Source organism: Nothobranchius furzeri, chromosome 12, assembly GCF_043380555.1.
Source record: "Nothobranchius furzeri strain GRZ-AD chromosome 12, NfurGRZ-RIMD1, whole genome shotgun sequence".
In the NCBI taxonomy this organism is placed as follows: Eukaryota; Metazoa; Chordata; class Actinopteri; order Cyprinodontiformes; family Nothobranchiidae; genus Nothobranchius; species Nothobranchius furzeri.
Window position 1 is genome coordinate 47,122,582 of NC_091752.1, and position 24,354 is coordinate 47,146,935.

At 45.0% G+C, this 24,354-nt stretch overlaps 1 protein-coding gene across 7 annotated transcripts in view; it reads right to left on the reverse strand.

Moving 5' to 3' along the window:
• Nucleotides 1–8,985: 8,985 nt before the first annotated feature.
• Nucleotides 8,986–24,354, reverse strand: part of nfkb2 (nuclear factor of kappa light polypeptide gene enhancer in B-cells 2 (p49/p100)) — a 53,144-nt gene continuing 37,775 nt past the window's right edge. For all 7 annotated transcript variants that reach the window (XM_054750436.2, XM_054750438.2, XM_015945992.3 and 4 more), the window contains 8 exons: nucleotides 23,029–23,236; nucleotides 22,788–22,957; nucleotides 22,606–22,708; nucleotides 22,185–22,363; nucleotides 21,987–22,068; nucleotides 19,883–20,058; nucleotides 18,985–19,096; nucleotides 8,986–9,263 (listed from right to left, as the gene is read on the reverse strand). In XM_054750436.2, coding sequence (XP_054606411.2) covers nucleotides 9,187–9,263; nucleotides 18,985–19,096; nucleotides 19,883–20,058; nucleotides 21,987–22,068; nucleotides 22,185–22,363; nucleotides 22,606–22,708; nucleotides 22,788–22,957; nucleotides 23,029–23,236 — 1,107 coding nt within the window. In that variant the 3' untranslated portion in view covers nucleotides 8,986–9,186. The remainder of the gene's footprint in view (nucleotides 9,264–18,984; nucleotides 19,097–19,882; nucleotides 20,059–21,986; nucleotides 22,069–22,184; nucleotides 22,364–22,605; nucleotides 22,709–22,787; nucleotides 22,958–23,028; nucleotides 23,237–24,354) is intronic.

Genomic DNA, 24,354 nt, shown 5'->3' on the forward strand with positions numbered 1-24,354 from the left:
GGTGACCAAGCATTTGATTTCACTGCGTTGGGATCCCCAGCGCGTTGGGAGGCTGTGCCAGAGCGCCGTTTTCCGACTGCAGCAGTAAAACGGAGATTTCACCGAATTCTGACCTTTACATTCTTGCTATTTAACCTTCCCCTCACCCCCATTCTAACATTTGTTTTTAGTTGTAACACCCTTCTCCAACACGGTTAATGGGAAGTTTAGAATGAGAAACTGGGTTAGGGTTATGAAGTGGGTGAGAGGAAGGTTAAATAGCAAGAAGTTAGAGGTTAAATGTTGGTTGAATATGCATTAACCAACGCTCTGGCACCGGGGCTCCCAACACATCCGAAACAAACACTTGGTCACCCATCGTCGTTTTTCAATGCTTCAGGTGTGAGAATGTGTTAGAGAAGGAGGATCTTAAAATCTATTCTGACTTTAACAGGCAGCCAATGTGGGGAAGCTAAGACAGGAGAGATATGATCTCTTTTAAATTCTCATCAGAACTCTGGTGACAAGAAAAGAATCAACTAAAGTTTTTGAACACCATTTTGAAAACACATAATTAGTGAAAATGTAAATTTGCACTAAACTATTTTTGTTTTAGTACTTTTCTGTGTGTTTTATCACTTGTAATATATCTATAATTTACCCATAAAATCTCAACATTCGGATTTTATCACACGTTGTATATTCATATTGTGATATTTGTCATGTATGTTAAACCGTAATGGGCAAAATCTGACAATAAAGTGAAATGTGCTGAAACACTGTCTGTTTTTGTCTTCTTAAGTAAGACCAGCAAATGTGATAAAAATCAGATTATGCATCAACGAGGTATAGCTGGTTAGAAAATCATTGGGTGTGATGTTTTCAAATCTAATCTAATTAAATCGAGCTGTTTATAGGTTGATTGTTTTGTGGTAGTTTGTTGTGAATCAGATGTTGTGTATGTTATCTAGAGCCAAAGGGCTGTAAGAGGGCAGAGTTAAAGTGATTTGAACCAATGAGCACATTTTACCTCAACACATGAGTGTTGAGGTCATTTGCATGATGACACAAACAAAGTTTGATGCTATTATGATCTTGTTTGTAGAAGTTATTAAAGTTTGAACCTATCTAGGGCCACTGTGACTGATTATATGAAAACCCCATTGAGTCCATCTTAGGTTGACAAAGATGGTTTTGTGTTAGTTTGGTGTCAATCAGAGGTGGTGTATGGTGGTGGATGGAGTCTTCCTCATGGTCTATTACCTGGAGACAACGGAGAGTAAGTGGGTAGAGCTAAAGGGATTTGAACCAACAACCACTTAAATGTGTTCAATACAAGTTGTGTGATGACAAAGTGTTATGCCATTCTGATCTTGTTTTTAAAGTTATTAAAGTTTGAACTTATCTAGGGGAAACTGACTGTTTAGTTTAAAATCCCTTGGAGGCCATCTTAGGTCAATGAAGATGGCTTCTTGTAGTTTGACGTCAATCAGATGTTGCTTGTGTTATCTAGAGTCAAAGGGTTTTAAGGGGGTGGAGTTAAAGTGACTTCAACCAATGAGCACATAAATGTGTTGAGTAGAGTTGTGTAATGACACCCACCAAGTTGGTTACAGTTTGGAGCTTTTTCAGAGAAGGTGTTAAAATTTTTATTGCATCTAGGTGGCACTTCCAAAAATGTATTAAAAATCTCATTGAGCATTTTGCAGGTTAACAGGAATCAGGAATCATTTGTGTGCAGTTTGGTGTGAATGGCATCATGAATGTGTTATTCAGGTCCCAGTATCTCTGAGAGGCGGAAATAACATCGTCATAAACACGGCCGTTGCAGTTGGATTTACAGTGAAGATGACGGAGGCAGCATAAGGTGGAGGTAGCAACAGTTTATTCCAGCACATGCCAAACAAAACACCCCTAATCTATTTCTGCAGCCTTAAATAGTTTCAGCTGTCACCTGGACTAAACCATCTTCCACCCACAGGGGTGTTTAACCACTACCTCTTCAATCTATTATACCACCTATTCAACCATTTTAAATACAAAACATTTTTCTAGCTATTTTTATTAAGATTTTTAAAACATAGCACCTATACATTTTACAACAACAACAAACTACATACAAAACACACCACACCCTTCTCCTATGGCCTCTCCCGGAACCTTAAGAGTGTCTGGACCCTGAAGGAAACAATTGCCCAAACACCCTGTAGAGGACAAAGAAACAGGTGAGAAACACTGTAGAAACCTCTGTGCACTCACTTCCAAAATTCTAATTTACACTGCTTTTGCTTAAAGCTGAAAATCAGTAGACCTTTTTCCCCCATTAACTCACCCTGTCCTTTCATTTTGTGTTGCTGGTTTGATTTTAGCGCGCTCCATGCTCAAAAAATTTACTCGAAACTGGGAGACTTTTCTCCTCTCCTTCGGCCATGAGAAGCCAGTGGCTTTTCAAAATAAATTAAACTTAAACGTTTCATGATATTTAAATTAATTTCAAACTACAATTATGTGATCGTCTGAGGGAGGGAAGTCAAAATTAATTTCAAAAATCTCACCAACATCAGGGGGCCTTCTGCCTGGCCCACCCCCAAGTGCCCCCCCGATCAGCTGACTCCTGCTGGATGTCACTCTACACCTTTTGTCTGGTGGCTCATTTGGTGTCAGACCAGCAAAGAGATTTTAAAACCAACTTTTGGGGAACTGTCTAAACATGACGCCTACATTTCCAAATGGTACTGCACCACCGCCTCTGCCTCCAATTCCACATCCATCTCTCGTCGTACCTGCAGCGGCATTTAGGGGTGATGATTTTTACCTTCCCATTGCATTTAATACCATTGATTTCTTCATCACACACCTTTTATTTTACTTTCGTTTCAATTTTTGTCGGTTATGAGCTACTGATTAATTTGCTCTTCCATTTTTGACTTCTATTAATTACTTTTACAAGCTTTCAGTTTTTTGTTTTGTGTTTTTCTGCACCTTTTTGGTACACGTAGTTTACTACATCCACATCTTTCAGCTGACCTCCATTCACATAATCCCCATATACATAGCGCATGTAGGGTACATATAGTCCTAGAGTTTTATTTGTTCATTTCCATCAGACGCCATCTGCGAGGGTCTATGATCAAATTCAATTCAGTTCAATTCAATTCAAAAATACTTTGCCCTGTTTGTGTGTTTTGATGCTTTGCTGGGTTCCACCAGATGTCCTCCTTGCCTTGGACTGACATCACTACCATTTCCTGGCATATGCTTCCTCCTAGTCTGGGTTCTGGTTCTTCTGGACATTCTCTGGGGATTCCTATTTTCTGGATTTGCTGTGGTTCACTATGGTCTGGCTCATTCTCATGGCTCTGGCTTCCTTCTCATCGTGGTCCCTGCCTGCGGATTTTGCTAAGTGGGATTTTATAATTTGCTGATTGGAATAAATACAGGGTGGGCCATTTCTGTGGATACACCTTAATAAAATGGGAATGGTTGGTGATGTTAATGTCCTGTTTTTGGCACATTAGTATATGTGAGGGAGCAAACTTTTCAAAATGGATGGTGACCATGGTGGCCATTTTGAAGTTGGCCATCTTGGATCCAACTTTTGTTTTTTCAGTAGGAAGAGGGTCATGTGACCAGTAGCGGTTTTAGGCACGGGCAGACAGGGCAGTTGCCCGGGGCGGCATTTTTTCATGACACAAAAAGGGCGCACAAGCGCTGAGTAAAAAAAAAAAAAAAAAAAGGAAATCTGCGCCGCACCGAGGTTTTCTATTATCTGTCATATGACCGTGTCTGGATTGGAAACAGCACGTTGGCGCCCCCTGCAGCTGCAGGCGCTCCGTGCGCCGTGTGTGTATGAAGAAGAGGTTGGGGAGGGGTGCGGCGGGGGAATTCACCTCTGGGTGGGTCCAAATGAAATGAGCGGGTAGGGGCTGAATCAACTATCAACATGGCTAAAGTCGATCACATCTTGATGTTCTTCCACATTTCATTCATAATATCATAAACACAGGCGTATCATTCTTTCAGGTGTTTCTGAATTGTGTGAAATGGCCGAATAAAAAAAGGAAAAACAAAACGATTTTGTGGTCACCCCCCATCAAGGTCAAATTGTTTAGTCCTGACTAAAGGAAACTTATTGAGTCAAGAGCCAAACAGAAGAGATGAACATAAAAAGGCTAAAACCAACAGGTGCCCGATTCAGGAATAAAAAAGAAAAAAAGAGGAGAAAAATAAAGGTATGTACGCTCTCATGATGAATGTTTTCAATTTTTTGAACCAGTTAACCGAGATTTTAACGGTTAAATTCGGTCAACTAGTTGCTAACAGAGCTAATAGGGCTGAAATATTGAAACGAATATTCAAATGGTTCGAATAAATTCCTTGGATCGTTTTTTACTGATTCAAACTAGGATTTGTTAAATGCTCGCTGCAGCCTGTGGCCTGCCTGAACAACAACAAACACATGTTGATCAAGTTCACGTAATAATAAATAAAACAACTCTACAAGCAGAAGAAAACTCCCCAGTCACCACTAACTATCCTGTTTATTTATTGCAGATGGCTGCACTGATTATTTTTTACCTGGTTTGTTCTGTAAAAGTTGGCATTTTTGGTAGTCTACAGTTTTTTTATGTCAGTTTAAATTACAATTTCAGAGGCAATTCTAAAATATTATGGATCATGATAAAGATCTATTGGAGATCTACCCCAACTTTTGGACTGCTCTGCCAGTCACTGTGGCTCAAGCTGAGAGGAGCTTTTCAAAACTTGATCGTCGTACCTGAGGTCAGCTATGTTTCAGGGGCGGCTCACTAACCTGGCTCTGATTCGTATCAATCACTCAGTAGGGGAGCAGATTTCATATGATGACATTATTGATGACTTTGCATCAAAGTTAGGTTTTAATTTTAGTTTGTGTTTTCTGTTCTAAGTGCAGTGCTGTAGCGATTATCTTTAGTTTGTTATGTGTGAAATATTTTTGCTATTTAGAATATTTATTATATATTATGTGCATATATTCTTAATATTTAGTTAGTTTAGTTGTTTTTGTATATTTGATTCTATATATTTTGATACAGTATATAATGTATATTGCTTTACATTCTGACAACTTCATAGTAATTAATGTAAATATGTGCAACTTAGAAAAATGAATGTTCAATAGTCGTTCTAATAAAACATGCCTGTTTGTAGAAAACGTGTGTGTTCGTGCAGGTGGGGTGGTGTGGTGGTGGTGGTGAGGGCGGTTGGGGGGGCGCTCAAAGGGGGCCTCGCCCGGGGAGTAATTCCATGTAGAACCACCACTGCTCATGATGAATGTTTTCAATTTTTTGAACCAGTTAACCGAGATTTTAACGGTTAAATTCGGTCAACTAGTTGCTAACAGAGCTAATAGGGCTGAAATATTGAAACGAATATTCAAATGGTTCGAATAAATTCCTTGGATCGTTTTTTACTGATTCAAACTAGGATTTGTTAAATGCTCGCTGCAGCCTGTGGCCTGCCTGAACAACAACAAACACATGTTGATCAAGTTCACGTAATAATAAATAAAACAACTCTACAAGCAGAAGAAAACTCCCCAGTCACCACTAACTATCCTGTTTATTTATTGCAGATGGCTGCACTGATTATTTTTTACCTGGTTTGTTCTGTAAAAGTTGGCATTTTTGGTAGTCTACAGTTTTTTTATGTCAGTTTAAATTACAATTTCAGAGGCAATTCTAAAATATTATGGATCATGATAAAGATCTATTGGAGATCTACCCCAACTTTTGGACTGCTCTGCCAGTCACTGTGGCTCAAGCTGAGAGGAGCTTTTCAAAACTTGATCGTCGTACCTGAGGTCAGCTATGTTTCAGGGGCGGCTCACTAACCTGGCTCTGATTCGTATCAATCACTCAGTAGGGGAGCAGATTTCATATGATGACATTATTGATGACTTTGCATCAAAGTTAGGTTTTAATTTTAGTTTGTGTTTTCTGTTCTAAGTGCAGTGCTGTAGCGATTATCTTTAGTTTGTTATGTGTGAAATATTTTTGCTATTTAGAATATTTATTATATATTATGTGCATATATTCTTAATATTTAGTTAGTTTAGTTGTTTTTGTATATTTGATTCTATATATTTTGATACAGTATATAATGTATATTGCTTTACATTCTGACAACTTCATAGTAATTAATGTAAATATGTGCAACTTAGAAAAATGAATGTTCAATAGTCGTTCTAATAAAACATGCCTGTTTGTAGAAAACGTGTGTGTTCGTGCAGGTGGGGTGGTGTGGTGGTGGTGGTGAGGGCGGTTGGGGGGGCGCTCAAAGGGGGCCTCGCCCGGGGAGTAATTCCATGTAGAACCACCACTGCATGTGACAGATCAAACTTGTTGGTAATTTCACAAGAAAAACAATGTTGTGCTTGGTTTTAATGTAACTTTATTATTTCATGAGTTATTTACAAGTTTCTGACCACTTATAAAATGTGTTTTATGTGCTGCTCGTTGTGTTGGATTGTCCATGCAACCCCCTTCTCCCACTCTTCATAGCAACACTGGGAGTTCACTTCCTGAACTGGCAGTTCTCCGCCACCTCCCGGTTCGGCCGACCGGGTTAGCAAAGCATTTGGGATCATCATCTCTTTGGACCTCAAGGTCACCACCTCTCTGCAATGCTTGCGAGTGTTTCAGATGCTACAGCACCTCCGACGTGAAACGTCTAACCTGCAGACCCTGGTAGCATCTCATGGCCAGTGATGTCTGAACTCAAAGGGGGCTGCAACTCTTTGAGACTCCAGTAGCCACTGTGTCCAGTGAACTCACCACCTTGGCTGCCTCTTCTCCGGACCTCCGAGAGCGATCGTCACACAAGAGTATCGTAGACTTGCACACTGGCGTCAGATGAGTTTATGAATGATCTGTAGCTTGTTCAAACTGATTTTACAACCCAGACATCACAATATCTCTGATACTTTTTGCTACATAAACATTTGGCTTACATTCCATCACTTCATTATCTGTTATCTGTACAACCATCTTTTCATTCATAATTTGTCATGTGTAATCACTAGTTTAGAAAGATGGAATTACATTTATTTTCATCAACGATATCCTTGACTGTCTGAATTATTATGAAGTGTGTGCTCCCTGAATAGTTCAAAGAACGTAAGGTAATATTAAATCAAATAAATATTCAAAAATCAATCAGATTGAAATTTGATATTTATATGGAATATCACATCTTATTGATCATTTAATAATTATGTAGTACAATCTTTCACACTACAAAAGGTAAGAGATCACTGAGTGTTTCGTTAAACAGTTGCTTAGAAACAGCAACAAAAATGCCAGGTTAACAGTTTTATACTGTTTTCACGTGTCCTCACTACAAATAGCTTTCAGAGTGCTAATGTTTTTAGCAGTTAGCTTAGTGTTGTAATGTGGCATTTATACCTTATTTAAATCAAACCAGAAGTTTTTTTTTTATTTAAAAGGGCATAAAAAGTTAGTTACAAGTTAGGGCCGGGCAATATGGCCTAAAATCAATATCACCATATATTGAGGATTTCACCTCGATAAAGATAAGTGGACGATAACTACAGTTATGCACAGAAACAAGTTATCCACTAGATGGGGCTGTCACGTGTATTACACTGAGTCACATTTTTGTATGACTCAAGGTGGTACAGCTTCTTAAATGGACATGAATGTTGCCAGCTTATACACATATTTTCATTTTTTTATTATCAAATTTATTGACATGGAAAATTTTCTTGATAAGAGTCAGAAATTTCGATAACAATAAATTTTCAATTTATTGCCCAGCCCTATTACAAGTAGATCCTGGTACGTACTGATTTTTAGCATTAGCGATAGCATTATTATCATGAGCTAATGAATTAAAATGGCACAACTCACTACCAAGCAAAGACGATGGTTAAAGCTCCTCTGGATCACTAACAGGTTAACCAACCTAATATAAAATAGCTGTAGGCTTCCAGGCTTGCAAAAGGCTTTAGTTTGGTTTGCAGTGTAATATGAGGAAGGCAGCACAAGGTAGTTTGTTGCAGATCGCTTCAGCGCTGGGTAAATCCTCCACAGTGTATGAAAAGTGTAACTTTAAAAACTAAATGGGTCATAACCTAAAAAAAGATGTATTTTTTGGCGATATCGCATCTGTGCCAGCTCATTTAAAGCCTTAGTAGAATCGCTTTCATCCATCGCGCCGTGTTGGATCTCTGTTTTGTTGCAGAGCAAAACACTTCCTGTCCCCCATTTAAGTTTCATGTGGCTACAGACGCCACGTGAGTGAAACCCAGCAATAGGCACCCCTTTTCCCAAAACCTACCCAGGGCGTGGAGACCCCAACTCATCTAGCCAGGGCCGACAGTTTCAGCATCAAAGAACTCCACGAAGGCAGAGGTCATCAACTCAACCCCACCCCTGCATTTGATTTTCCAGACCCCGTTATGCATCAGACACCCAGATAAAGTTAGATCCTCCCTCTCCCAGAGATCCCCCTCTCGCGTGACAGAATAGAAGTGTCCCTGCCAGTTCAGGGGGTACCAAGGTCCACCCGAGGCACAGCCCCCATATCCCAAGCCACCTGGCCCTTCCCCAGACCCACCCAGGGGCAATATGGCTGTCAAGCAGCGACCTGTGGCCGCCATCAAAGACCTTTCAAGGCCCCACACAAGGCCGCAAGTCGGACACCCCACAAGGTCACCCAAGCACCACCAGGACGAGGCAGCAGCCCCCAGCACCAGACCCCCCAGTGAAACCACTCCTTTATGATTTTACTCAAGTAGATACAAATAAACACCTCTCATTAGCATCTTTAGGTGATGTCATCTCTAGACTCCTCACTGTTAAATGTCCAGCAGCTTTTATGTGGTCAGGTTTACAGAAAGCGTTCTGGTTCTGTTGGATCCCCATACATTTGAAGTGAGTGGACGGAAGTCGAGATGGGCTGCCACCCTCAAGACGAAGTTCACGATGAAACTAAAAGACTCAATCACACATGAAGTAACCTTTTATTGAAGAAAACAAGAAGTATAAATTACACAAAGAAGTTAAGTTTGAGGGTTGTTTTATGTTACAGTTCTTATCCACAGTTGCCAGTTCAGTTTTTCTCCTTTTATTCTGGTTTCCACCCCAGAAGGTCTGAGATCTTGACTATCACATGTTGACTTTCATCAGATAATGATCCAGCTCATCACTGATTGGCCACAGCTGGCTCCTCCTCCTGATCCTCCATTGGCTGGCTGCTGAAACCACTGTCAACTGTAGCGTCTGATTGGACAGAAAACATAAACCAGATGAGTTTTTTCATAATTGCTTATTTTTAAATGAATCCTGAAATGCAGGCAGCTCTGACCTAGACAGGAAGAAACAGAACAAACTACCGTATTTTCCGGACTATAAGCCGCTACTTTTTTCCCACGTTTTGAACCATGCGGCTTATAATGAGGTGCGGCTTTACTGAAGATTTTCCTTCACCTGCCAGGGGGCGCTTTAGCAGAAAGTGAAACAGGTGGAAGTCAAAAGTGGAAATCGAAGAAAGTGCTCATTTTAAAACTCTAGGACATCTCCTCACTGGATTCAGTTGAGGAGATGTGTGAAAGGAGGATGCTGGGGAAGATGACCACCATCTTAAAAACCCTCCCACCCACTGCATTCCACTGTGGAGACCATGGACAGCTCCTTCAGAAGCAGACTGAGACGTCCCAGATGAAGAACAGAACGCTACTGTAGGTCATTCACCCCCTCGGCAGTAAGAGTGTATAACTCCTCAGTTTAACTGGTACAGGCGTTATCCTAGTACACAATACCACCAATACAATATTCAGTATGTGCTCAGTACTTATGTTGTTTATGTTTATGTGCTTAGCAGACGCTTTTTCCCAAAGCGACTTACAATTTTTTTTTTTTTTTTTTACCTATAGGGCATGTTGTGATCTGTGGGGGAAACCGGAGTACCCGGAGAAAACCCACGCATGCATGGGGAGAACACGCAACTCCACGCAGAAAGGCGAGTTTTGAACCTGCAACCTTCGTGCTGCGAGGCAACAGTGCTAACCACTGCGCCACCATGCAGCCCTGGTACTTGTTCAGTACCAGATTTACATAGTATGTCTGTGTCCCTTACAGTATGCTGCAGTTCTAGAACCCAAGTTCTTCATTTTTTTATCTGCGTTTTTTTGTGGTTGAACCTCAAACTGTAAAACTTCCCCAGCAAAGCAAATCTCATGAGTCCTGTATTCACACTGTACATCTGGTAGCAACAGGTCAAACCTAACAATATGCTAAAAATAGCCATTTTTACAAAGCACGCCAGACTTTTTTTGTGTTGTTATTGATGTCTGTCGTCCTACGGGAGTGCTGTAGGACACACAGGGATTTATGTGGGTTGGATGAGGAAGATGAAAGGAAGTGTGAGGAACCCAGAGGTTCTGCTCCCTGATAACCTGGAGATCTCCTGCTGCAGGCCCCAAGTCCTGCAACCCAGTCGCACACCACCAGAGTCCAGCAGAGAGTGTTGTGGAGCAGCTGCATCCAATTACTCATAAGCCGCTCCTGGAGCCTTTTTAAGCCTCCCAACTTCATCATTCAGGGAGACACAGCTACAGAGGAGACTCAGTGTTAAAACTGTGATCTCTCAGAGACTCTGTATCTAGTTACTGTGATCTCCATTCATAGGTTTTGGCTTGCTGTCAGTGTCCTAGAGTTTTTGATATAGATATTGGTTGGCTGGTAGTATCCCTGAGTTAATAGTGTTTGATATAGTTAAATGATATAGATGAATTGTGCTTTTTGCCTCCTGTTATTGTTTAATCTCCCAATCCTCAGTTTAGCTTGACTTTGTTTTGTTTTGGAGGATTTTTAGTTAAGGAGATTTCTAGCTTCTGTTTTGTAGGTTGTTGTAGTGTTGGTTATGGTTTAGGTTTATTCTTTGTTTCTTTAGTGGTCAGTTTAGTTTAAAATAGGCGTGTTTTCCCTTCTTGGACTCCTCTCTCTGGTCAACGCCAGAAAGAGCGCTTTAAGTTGTTGTTGGTTTGCTGCTCCCTGTTTTAAGCAGAGGGAGTTTATTTAGTTTGTTTGTTAAATACCTCCTATCCCACTTTTGTAAATAAAACTTTTGAAAAACAACCATTTAATTTAAATCCTTCCATTCACTTATTTCCCATCACAAACAGACACCATCCATCATTGTCCATTCCTTTTTATTGTACATTATTTTATTTTACTCCGTGTTCTCCCCTCACCACTCCTGGACGCCAGAGGGGACGTAACAGGAAGAAAGACAATTATTCAATGTTTTGTGATCAGTTTAATTTATCAAACATGCTTTCTTGATAACCCTTGTCATTGTGTGTGTAAAAAAAGTGCAGAGATAAAAATGAATGATGCGTGTTAATAGGGAAATAGCTGTCAAGCCATGTTGACGCATATGCCGTGAGCGGTTCTGGTACGTTTTGGGTTGCAGCTGCTCGAAGCGCCACCACAGTGCAATGCACTCACAAGGGACGAGCAAATCATGATGCAAGCTCACGACTGCTAATCGGTAGCTGGTCACGTGGTGTTAATCGCCTCTCGTAACCCCCTGTATACTACAAGACGCACAGCGCAAAACTCACCTCGATCTTGTGGATTCTCACTCGAGAGGAAAATCTGCTCAAAAAAGTTAAAAAGTCATACGGTGTATGTCTGGCTTAAGTGTTGGTACTGCTAGAACTGTATTTATCCACTGTAAACTCTAAATCTGACAAACAGCAACACTTTGACAAGATTTTCTTAAAATTTGGCCTTTTGGGTTTTTATGGAACCAGGTTGAACTTTTCTGTCTGGCCTCCAAAAAGGCTGTGAAGCAACTGCAGCTCATTCAGAACACAGCTGCTGGAGTCTAAACAAGGACCAAGAGAACCGAGCACATCACTCCCAGTGTTTGTCCACATGTCCAAACATTTGACTTTTTTTTGTTGGACGTTTTCAGACGCTTCTCTTCTCTTAACTTGTAAAAATGATAAAAAATACTTCCCACAAATTGCAGAATCTTGTCCCTGCTGCTCCTTTTTGATCTATCTGCACCAGAAGCTGCAGTACAAATGCCATCGTCATCGTCTTCCTCCGCTTATCCGGGTCCGGGTCGCGGGGGCAGCATCCCAACTAGGGTGCTCCAGACCGTCCTCTCCCCAGCCACCTCCACCAGTTCCTCCGGCAGGACCCCAAGGCGTTCCCGGACCAGATTGGAGATTTAACTTCTCCAACGTGTCCTGGGTTGACCAGGGGGTCTCCTGCCGGCAGGACATGCCTGAAACACCTCCCTAGGGAGGCGTCCTGACGAGATGCCCAAACCACCTCAACTGACTCCTTTCAATCCGGAGGAGCAGCGGTTCTACTCCGAGTCCCTCCTGAATGTCCGAGCTCCTCACCCTATCTCTGAGGCTGAGCCCGGCCACCCTACGGAGGAAACTCATTTCGGCCGCTTGTATCCGCGATCTCGTTCTTTCGGTCATTACCCAAAGCTCATGACCATAGGTGAGGATTGGGGCGTAGATCGACCGGTAAATCGAGAGCCTGGCTTTATGGCTCAGCTCCTTCTTCACCATGACAGATTGGCTCAGCGTCCGCATCACTGCAGATGCCGAACAATCTGCCTGTCGATCTCCCGATCCCTCCTACCCTCACCCATGAGCAAGACCCAGAGATACTTAAACTCCTCCACTTGAGGTAGGACCTCTCTCTCGACCCGGAGTTGGCAAGTCACCCTTTCCCGGTCGAGAACCATTGTCTCAGATTTGGAGGTGCTGATCTTCATCCCAGCCGCTTCAAACTCGACCGTGAACCTACCCAACAAGAACTGAAGGTCAGAGCTGGGACCACATCATCCGCAAAAAGCAGAGACGAGATTCTCCTGCCACCAAACTCGACACACTCCACACCACGGCTGCACCTAGAAATTCTGTCCATGAAGGTTACGAACGGAACCGGTGACAAAGGGCAACCCTGGCGGAGTCCAACCCTCACCGGGAACAGGTCCAACTTACTACCAGCTATGCGGACCAAACTCACACTCCTCTGGTTAAGGGACTGAATGGCCCTTAACAAAAGGCCACCCACCCCATACTCCTGGAGCGTCCCCCACAGGGTGCCCCTGGGGACACGGTCATAAGCCTTCTCCAAATCCACAAAACACATGTGGATTGGTTGGGCAAACTCCCATGCCCCCTCCATCGCCCTTGCAAGGGTATTGAGCTGGTCAACAGTTCCACGGCCAGGACGAAAACCACATTGCTCCTCTTCAATCTGAGATTTGACTATCGATCAGACCCTCCTCTCCAGTACCTTGGAGTAGACCTTTCCAGGGAGGCTGAGGAGTGTGATCCCCCTATAGTTGGAACACACCCTCCGGTCACCCTTTTTAAAGATGGGGACCACCACCCCGGTCTGTCACTCCACAGGAACTGCCCCCGATGACCATGCAGTGTTGCAGAGATGAGTCAACCACGACAACCCTACCACATCCATAGCCTTGAGATACCCAGGTTGAATCTCATCCACCCCCGGGGCTCCGCCGCTGTGTAGTTGTTTGATTACCTCAGCAACTTCTGCCCCAGAAATTGGACAGTCCATCCCCAGGTCTCCCGGCTCTGTCCTCAAAATGCGCGTAGGTTGGATTGAGGAGCTCCTCAAAGTATTCCTTCCACCGTCCGACTATAGCCCCAGTTGACATCAGCAGCTCCCCATCCCCACTGTAAACAGTGTGAGCGAGTTGCTGCTTCCCTCTCCTGAGGCGCCGGACAGTTTGCCAGAACCTCCTTGGCACTGATCGATAGTCTTTCTCCATGGCCTCATCAAACTCCTCCCACGCCCGAGATTTTGCCTCGGCAACTGCCACTGCTGCACCCTGCTTGGCTATCCGGTACCCGTCTGCTGCCTCCGGAGACCCACAGACCAGCCACGCCATGTAGGCCTCCTTCTTCAGCCTGACGGCTCCCCGAACCTCTGGTGTCCACCAGTGGGTACGGGGGTTGTCACCACGACTGGCACCGGCCACCTTGCGACCACAGCTAGCAACTCAACAATCACAGAGTGGAACAAGGCCCACTCGGAGTAGATGTCCCCCACTGCTCACGGGATGCAGTCAAAGCTCTGCCGGAGGTGGGAGATGAAGACCGTCTTGACAGGTTCTTCTGCCAAGCATTCCCAGCAGACCCTCACTATGTGTTTGGGTCTGCCAGATCTACGCAGCATCTTCCCCTGCCATCTGATCCAACTCACCACCAGGTGTTCGTTATGGCCAAACTGCGGCTTGCACAGATGTCCAATAACGAAACACCACTCGAGTTCAGATCAGGCGAGCCGTTCCTCCCAATCACACCCCTCCAGGTCATGCGGTCATTGTCCACGTGAGCATTGAAGTCCCGCAGCAGGACAATGGAGTCCCCTTGATGGAGCACTATCTAGCACTCGTCCCAGGGACTCCAAAAAGGGTGGGTAATCTGAACTGAAATGGGAAATTAAATATAAAGTGATGGCAAGTATTCACCCTTTTAGACAGTATCTCTCATTTCCTTAGGACTTCTCTCAATAAAATGCACATCCTATATTGTAATCAACAGTGTTGGGCATCTTACGTTAAAAAAGTAATTATTTATAATTACAAATGACTTTTTCCCAAAAGTAATAGAGTTAGTAACTCAGTTAACACATTGTGAAGGTAATTAGCTACCTAGCAAAGTCCCAGTGACATTACTTGTATGTTCTATAATGCAGTCATGTTCGATAATATCTTTTACGTCAAAGATGTTTATAACTGTATGATTCTTACTACCTAGGATGAACATGGCAGATATCTGAAATGTTCATTCAGTAAGAAGGTTCTCGTGGATGTCTGGAATGCTAATTTCAACCAGGAACAATAGAATTATAGATATCAGCAACACCTATACAGTCTGCCTAATACATTTTTAAAAGGCCACCGTAGGTTTTCAGGGATTCTGAGATTTATCAAACCTAATTCCTACTAGTGCTGTTGTTCTTATGGAAACCTTAATTATAATTTCTATAGTAACAACATAGCTGTCGATGTCTTCGTCTGCAGGTTTGACTAAGACGAATACAATTAGTACTAGGATACATTAAATAATTGCTATATAAAAAAATAAATACAAAATTTGGTAGCCCGTTCTGTTTTCACTCATCTCCTCACCTTTCTGAAGCGCTGTTTATTTCCTTTTTTCCTCTACAGGTCCATCACCTTCCTGTAGTAATTGTCCCAGGCATTTGGCATGTGCCACCCCTACCCTCCTTTCATACTGATTGTAGGTAAGTGTGTGCAATGCAGCGCCATCAGACTGGAGGTGTACATGAGTGTGTATGCTTATTTTTGCCATTTGTTACTAGCTTGGGTTAAGGTGGGGAGAGTGTGTCACTCACTTCGGCTCCGCTGAGAAGGAGCCAGCACTGATCAACTCTAAGAGCAGTTTCTTTCACAACTGACACATCGCTAGTGTGTCTGTCAGAAAGCCCGACAGTGCTGGCAGCCTTCATTCAACCACATCGTAGCAATGCACCACTTTCCATGCCCAGTAACGGTAACAGCGTTGCTAAGATGGGAAAAGCAATTAATTATATTACCCCATTACCTAAAAAATAACTCAGTTACTTCCAACAATTACTTTTGATCCAGTCTCTTTAGCTGAGTTGGGAGGGCTAGTCGCTCATCAAAAGTCTGCTGGCTCGCCTTCTCCACACTGGGTCCATTTATTTTAATCATCATAAATGGTAGCTTGCACTCGGGTTCTGTTCCATCTTTAATGAAAGATGCAGTAGTCATACCGATACTAAAGAAGTCAGGTTCTGACATGTCTGTTCTGGCAAATTATCGGCCCATCTCCAAACTTCCTTTCATTTCCAAACTGTTGGAATAGGTTGTCTATCAGCAGCTGGTGTCTTTATTGGATGATTCCAATATACTTGAGATTTTCCTATCTGGTTTTAGGGCTGGACACAGCACACGGGCTGCACTGTTGATGGTTTAAATGGCGTCTTTATAGCCATGGACCAGGGAGCAGCTGTGGTTCTGTTGTTATTGGACCTAACAGCAGCCTTTGACATGGTTAACCATGAGATTCTGCTGGATCGCCTGGAGTGATGGGTGGGGATCACAGGGTCTGCCCTTCAGTAGCTGCGCTCTTATCCTTTGGGTAGGAGGTTCTGTGTCACCTTGGGAAGACTTATGATGAGGAGTACCTCAGGGTTCTGTCTTGGGGCCACTCCTATTTTCTCATTTACTTCCGCTGAGGGCTACCCTGTGTAAAGATGGTGTTAAGTTTCATCTGTATGCAGATGATTGCCAGATCTATGTTCCTGTTTGTCCAGGAGAGAGGAGCTCCATTGTTAATCTCCTGGCTTGTCTAAAGGATGTTGTCATGGCTAGCAGCTAATCACCTTCACGCGAATGATACAAAGACTGAGCTTATTACATTTCTCCCTAGTGAGTTCTGCCTCTGATCTAGTTGCTCTCTCACCCTACCAGAAGTCAGTTGTCACCAGCCTGGGGGTGCAGGACTCAAACTGGAGTCTCACATCAATGTGATTGTAAGAGCCTGCTTCTTTAACCTGCAACAGGTGGAAAAAATCAAGCCCATGCTGTCCCGAGCACATCTGGAGTCATCGCTCCACACCTTTGCTTTTTCTAGGCTCGACTATTGTAATGCTCTATATGTTGAGTTGAGCCAGGCAGTAATGAATTGTTTCCAGTTGGTTCAGAACTCAGCAGCCAGGTTTCTGACAGGGACAAGGAAAACAAGCACATATTACTCCTGTGCTGGCATTGTTACACTGGCTTCCAGTGGTCTTTCGGGCAAAATTTAAGGTCCTTTGCTTTGTCTTAAATATCCAAAAAGTCTCCTTCTGATTTAGCTGTCTCAACTAGAGACAGAGTGTTAGAGACAGCTAAATCAGAAGGAGACTTTTTGGATATTTAAACTGCAGGCTACTAAACATCCAGGCATTAATGATGACATAGACTTAAGAGTTTTTGTTTGGTTTAGTCTGTTTGAAGTTTTGGCATTATTCTTATCCCTTTTGCTCTTGATATTATAATTTTACTTCTATTGGGTGCATTTTAACCATTTGTATATAATGTATGATATTTGGTGTATTTTATTTACTATGTCCGTTTCTTTCTATTTAGTAAGGACGATACCTGCTGGTGATTGTTGACACTTGTCACCTGTCTAACACATCTGCTATGTGGAGCTTTCTGATTGGTGCTTGTATAGGTTAAGAACTTCTCCTTACTGCTGAGAACCATTGACTCCTTGACGAAGGCTACACTTGCCGAAACGCGTTTGGAGTTTGGGGCTGGAGGCTAGGAGGGTGTGCTGGCCATCATGTTGGGGTCTGGGGTGGTGGGATGCTTTGCTCAGCGTTGGGCGGGGGAGCCTGCTCATCAGCACCCCAGCAGAAAGGGGCAAACTCTGGGAACCGATGATGGTTGGAACCATTGTGCAGCAGTACCAGGATCAGAGTGAATAGGGTGTATATGGGGAGCGTGAGTGGGTTTCTAGCGTTCATTTTTGTAAATCTTAGGTTGATGTGGAATGTGGTGCCTTGGTCTGCCTGAGTGTTCGTGGCTCCCAGGTAAGGGGGTTTCAGATTTTTGGAGTCTGCCTGATTGATCCTGGTGGCTGCCTGGTGGGATCTGAGTCCCCGAGCTCTGTTGGGTCCCCGGCGGGGCTGGTCGCCCCTGGGTCCCGGGTCGCTGGGTTCCGGGCTCGGCCGGCTTGGGGGTGGGAGGTTGTGGGCGGGCCTATGGGCTTGCCACTGATATCTCCTGGGACTCTGCTGGCTGCTGGTTGTGACCCCCTGGGGCAATCCTCTGCGCCTCTTGAGAGGGGGCAGGGGCTTTTCTAGTTACAGTCTCCCCGGGGTCCCTGTGCTCTGGGACAGCTCCTGGAACTCTGGGACTTGGCGTTCCCTCCATCTCCTACACATCTCTGGGTGCAGATCTGTGACCCCTCACGCTCTCTATTGGACGCTCCTATAGAGAAACCTTACATATATAAGTGCGTGTACATACACAGGTGCTCACATAAGTATGGATTGGGCACATTCAACACATGTCTTAAGGCTGTGGTTGGCACTACATGCACTGTGATTCATTATCGTGTGATTGTTCAGTAAAACAATGTTGATTTTATATTTCCTCATCAAGTTGATGCAGTGATAGCTTGCTCCTGTTGTATTGTGGTGTGTTGTTTTTCTCTATCTGCAAGTCTAGAAGCAGACTCTTGTTCATCATTGATTGTTTATTTTTGGGGACCCCCCTCCACCTCTGTCTCCGTGTCTGGTCAGAATTACAAAGGATTAAAAAAAAACAATAACAATAACGTTTTAAGTATCAGGCATGACATTAAAGCAGAAGCTTTGATGCTCCACCTGAGAGTAAATCTGTAAGGCTCGTCACCGACATTCAGACATTAATTCTGTTTGCTTCACAGCCAGTAAGGACACAGGAAAAATAAATAAATAAATTAACAAATTTTAAAAAAGAAACGCATTTGGAGTTTTAAAAAGGCCATATGTGACCTAGCCAATAAAATAAAGGCTTTTTAACTTTTTCTATTTGAGAGTGCCTTGGAGTGTCTCTTGTTTTTTCGACTGTATCTTCCCATACAAAGAGCACCTCAAACCAACTTATGTTGAGTCCAGGAAGTGCTCCTTTATAAAAGTTCTTTATAATCCAGGTGGTGAGACAATGTTCTACTACATATTGAAACTGTTGCATTGGAAGCCCCTGTCAATTTTTTTTCAGGAACTTCTTAGTTTTAATTTTATGGCCCTGTTGTCTGACTCATGAAGCTAAGAGCTGCTTACTAGAGCACCCCCTAGTGGCCCATTGAAATTGAATTGAAACTGGTTAATCTGACAGGTAGGCCCAAAATGTTTTGTTTTGTTCTGGACCGTTAGTGTTGTTGGAAAAGAACAGCCTGACAGGAGTTACCTGTGTTGTGTTTGTCATCTTGTAGCTGGGTGCTCCTCAGCAGTCGGACTCCTTCTGTCAGACCCAAAGACTTAAGAGCTTCCATCAAAACCTCAACAGGACCTCCACCCACCTGAAAACACACACACGCACGCACGCACACACACACACACACACACACACACGCACGCACGCACGCACACACACACACACACACAAACACACACACACACACACACACACACACACACAGAAGTTATATAAGTAGACACATTGTTTGACGGAGGCGTGTTTGAATGCTACGTTCTCACTGATGCGTCGTCTTATTTTGTGTTTTTTATTTAAGCGCTTGTCATGACACTACACCTGCTGGCCCAGTCAACAGATTACCTGTCTTGTGTGGAACTGCTATTTGTGATTAGCACCCGTTGGCCAAAGGAGTGAGGTACACCGAAAATAGTGAATTATATTTTCCTTTACTTAAATTATGGTGTTGAGTGGTGTTTTATGTATATTTCCTTTTATGTATTTCCTTTTCACTTCTAGGAATCTTGCCGCGGCGTTTTGCACAAGCTGCAGACGTGCTACTGTACTCTGTCTCACACCAGATCATGTTTCATCAGAGTTCATTCATTGTCTCATTTAACATCACTGAGTCACCATTTATAATCATTTACCTTTCATCATCATTACTCTAGTAATAAATAGATTTTTATAAACTTTATTTTTGTCTCTGAGTCTAATTAATATAAAGTGTTATTTCCCTGGATTAACCAAAGTACCTAGTTTCATCAGCAATCCAATATTAAAGGTTCAATAATATTGATGATCCATATTTTTATGGAATATTACATTTTATTGGATACCTTTGTATTATATTGACTATTTATGAAAAAGTAACCAATAGATCAGGTATTACCTTATAATGCTGCAGCAGCTGTTGGCATGGAGTCGGGCTGTCCTGGTACAGATGGGTCAACGTCATCATTCCCAGTTTCTCAGCCAGATTCATCCAAGAAACATCTCCTACACTCAGAACCTCCACCAGCCGGGACAAAGTGTCCTCGTCCAGCGCTGAATGCTCAAAATCTGGAACTTAGGAATGAAGGGGGTCACACCACCAGACATGCAAGGGTCACAGATACCCGCCGGAATCAGAGAGACACGCCGGGGAGAGAAAGACACGCTAGGTGAGAGAGACATGCCGGGATCAGAGAGACATGCTGGGAGCAGAAAGACACGCCGAGAGAAGAAAGACACGCCGGGATCAGAGAGACACACCAGGGGGGGAAAAAACGTGTCGGGAGCAGAGAGACACGTCAGGAGCAGAGAGACACGCCGGGGGAGAAAGACACGCCAGGAGCAGAGAGACACGCCATGGTCAGTGATACATGTCGGGGTAAGAGGGACACGCCGGGGGGAGAAAGACATGCTGGGGGGAGAGAGACACGTCAGGAGCAGAGAGACACGCCGGGAGCAGAGAGACACCCCGGGATCAGACAGACACGTGGGGAGCAGAGAGACACCCCGGGAGCAGAGAGACACCCCGGGAGCAGAGAGACACCCCGGGATCAGAGAGACACGTGGGGAGCAGAGAGACACACCGGATCAGAGACACACCAGGATCAGAAAGACACGCCAGGCTCAGAGAGACACGCGGGGAGCAGAAAGACAGAACAAGCTCAAAGAGACACGTGGGGAGCAAAGAGACACGCGGGGAGCAGAGAGACATGCTGGGATCAGAGAGACACGGGGAGGGCAGAGAGACACGCTGGGAGCAGAGAGACACGCTGGGAGCAGAGAGACACGCCAGGGGGAAAAAACATGCCGAGAGAAGAGAGATGAGCCCGGAGCACAGAGACATGCCAGGGGCAGAGATACGCCGGGGGAGAAAGACACAGTGAGAGCAACGAGACATGTTGGGAGCAGAAAGACATGCCGGGATCAGAGAGACACCCGGAGAGCAGAGAGACAAGCCAGGGGGAGAAAGACACGGCAGAGAGACACGCTGGGGGGGGGGGGGGGGGGGGGAGACATGCCAGGAGCAGAGAGACACACCATGGTCAGTGATACACGTCACGGTAAGAGGGACACGCTGGAGGGAGAAAGACACGCCGGGAAGAGAGAGACACACTGGGATCAGAGAGACACGCGGAGAGCAGAGAGACACGCCAGGGAGAAATAAACATGCCGAGAGCAGAGAGACATGCCGGGATCAGAGAGACACGCGGAGAGCAGAGAGACACGCCAGGGAGAAATAAACATGCCGAGAGCAGAGAGATAAGCCCGGAACAGAGAGATACGTCGGGAGAGAAAGACACGGAGAGAGCAGAGAGACACATTGGGAGCAGAAAGACATGCCGGGATCAGAGAGACACGCGGAGAGCAGAGAGACACGCGGAGAGCAGAGAGACACGCCAGGGAGAAATAAACATGCCGAGAGCAGAGAAACACGCCGGGGTAAGAGAGACAGGCCAGGGAGAAAAAACATGCCGAGAACAGAGAGACAAGCCCGGAGCAGAGAGATACGCTGGGGGAGAAAGACACGGCGAGAGCAGAGAGACACGTCGGAAGCAAAGAGACACGCTGGAAGCAGAGAATCACGCCGGGGGAAGAAAGACACGGCCAGAGCAGAGAGACAGACAAGCCGGAAGCAGAGAGACACATTGGGGAGGGGGGGGGGGGGGGGGGGCAGGCCTGGAGCAGAGAGACACACCGTGGTCAGTGATACACATCAGGGTAAGAGGGACACGCCGAGGGGGGAGAAAGACACGCCAGGCTCAGAGAGACACACGGGATGCAGAGAGACACACGGGATGCAGAGAGACACACGGGATGCAGAGAAACACGCCGGGATCAGAGAGACATGCCAGGAGCAGTGAGACACGTTGGAAGCAGAGAGACACACCATGGTCAGTGAGACACGTCAGGGTAAGAGGGATTCCCCGGGGGGGAGAAAGACACGCGGGGAGCAGAGAGACAAGCTGGCGTCAGAGAGACATACGTGTCAGAGCTCAACAAACCTTCACTGCTGCTCGGTCTGATCTTCTTGGCACTGCGATGACTGGACCTTGGACTCTGACGGTTAATCAAAACATTCCGCACCTGACAGGATAAGACAAGCAGACAGGAGACACTTAACACCAACTAATAATGGAACACTGTTGGATATGTGGAGAACTTGCATTGGTTTTGCTCTAGGCTATAATTTATGTTAATACCTTCTGACATGTAGCGAGATCTAGAGGTGTGTGTCCTCCTGAAGACCTCTTCCGAGATTTGATTGGCTGTGCGGCAGCAACTCGCTCTGAAAGCCCCTCACTCATTGGTTCTGTTTCCTCCTCATCTGAGGAGGAGCTGAAGAAGAGCGGTTCATCGTTCTCCATGGTCTTATCAGCACCTGTAAAAGCACTTCCTGTTTAACACCTGTTGTGCGACTTCTTAGGAGTAAAGTTTATTATCCTACATCTTCAGACCTACGGTCCCAAACCTCTAAGAGATAAATTAACATATCAGCAAAAAGACAAACAATAGATTTCAACTCAATAATTAACGCATTAAATAAACATTATATTAAATTATTGTAATATAAGATAATTAACTAATTTTCATCTAATCCAAATGTGACGACGTGTGTCTCACCTGCTGCAATGAGCATAGCGCAGAACGTTGGCGAACCCAGGCTGGAAGCCAGGTGTAGTGCGGTGTTTCCACCAAAGGTGCAGGTGTTAACGTCAGCCTTCAGCTGCAGAAGAAAAATGTGATATTAGTCTAACCCAGGTGAGAACAGGCCCTGCCTAAATGCCGCTGTGACTGTTTATTACCTCTGTTATGAGTGTGCAGGCAACCTTGAAGAGGTTTTCTCTGACAGCCAGGTGCAGCGCCGTATGTCCACTCTTCAGCTCCTGGGCATTGATTTTGGCCCCGCCTTCCACTAGCAGTCGGAGGCAGCTCTCACCATCCCTCTTCACAGCTAGGTGGAGTGGCTGAAGACCTAAGGGACATAAACACAGCACTAAGCTCACATTTAACCCTCATCTCAAAGAAACTGCGCCCCCTCCTTACCGTGGTAATCCGTTGTATTGATCAGGTGTGTGTGGCTTTCTCCAAGGTGAGTCAGCAGGAGACGGAGAATGTCTGTGTCTCCACCCAAAGCTGCCAGGTGTAATGGGGTGCGGCCGTCTTTGTCCACGAGGCTAGGGTCGGCCCCTGCCCTCAACAAAAGCTCTGTCACCTTTGGCTGACGTGTGATCACCGCCAGATGGAGAGGAGACTGAGGGAAGAGACATCACATAATCCCAAGTGTACCTGCTGCAGCTGTGTAGTTGTGTACCTGCTGCAGGTGTCTGGTTGTGTACCTGCTGCAGGTGTCTGGTTGTGTACCTGCTGCAGGTGTCTGGTTGTGTACCTGCTGCAGGTGTCTGGTTGTGTACCTGCTGCAGCTGTGTAGTTGTGTACCTGCTGCAGGTGTCTGGTTGTGTACCTTCTGCAGGTGTCTGGTTGTGTACCTGCTGCAGCTGTGTAGTTGTGTACCTGCTGCAGGTGTGTAGTTGTGTACCTGCTGCAGCTGTGTAGTTGTGTACCTGCTGCAGCTGTGTAGTTGTGTACCTGCTGCAGCTGTGTAGTTGTGTACCTGCTGCAGGTGTGTAGTTGTGTACCTGCTGCAGGTGTGTAGTTGTGTACCTGCTGCAGGTGTGTAGTTGTGTACCTGCTGCAGCTGTGTAGTTGTGTACCTGCTGCAGCTGTGTAGTTGTGTACCTGCTGCAGGTGTCTGGTTGTGTACCTGCTGCAGCTGTGTAGTTGTGTACCTGCTGCAGGTGTGTAGATGTGTACCTGCTGCAGGTGTGTAGTTGCGTACCTGCTGCAGGTGTGTAGTTGTGTACCTGCTGCAGGTGTGTAGTTGTGTACCTGCTGCAGGTGTCTGGTTGTGTACCTGCTGCAGCTGTGTAGTTGTGTACCTGCTGCAGGTGTCTGGTTGTGTACCTGCTGCAGGTGTCTGGTTGTGTACCTGCTGCAGCTGTGTAGTTGTGTACCTGCTGCAGCTGTGTAGTTGTGTAACTGCTGCAGCTGTGTAGTTGTGTACCTGCTGCAGCTGTGTAGTTGTGTACCTGCTGCAGGTGTGTAGTTGTGTACCTGCTGCAGCTGTGTAGTTGTGTACCTGCTGCAGCTGTGTAGTTGTGTACCTGCTGCAGCTGTGTAGTTGTGTAACTGCTGCAGCTGTGTAGTTGTGTAACTGCTGCAGCTGTGTAGTTGTGTAACTGCTGTAGCTGTGTAATTGTGTACCTGCTGCAGGTGTGTAGTTGTGTACCTGCTGCAGCTGTGTAGTTGTGTACCTGCTGCAGATGTGTAATTGTGTACCTGCTGCAGCTGTGTAGTTGTGTACCTGCTGCA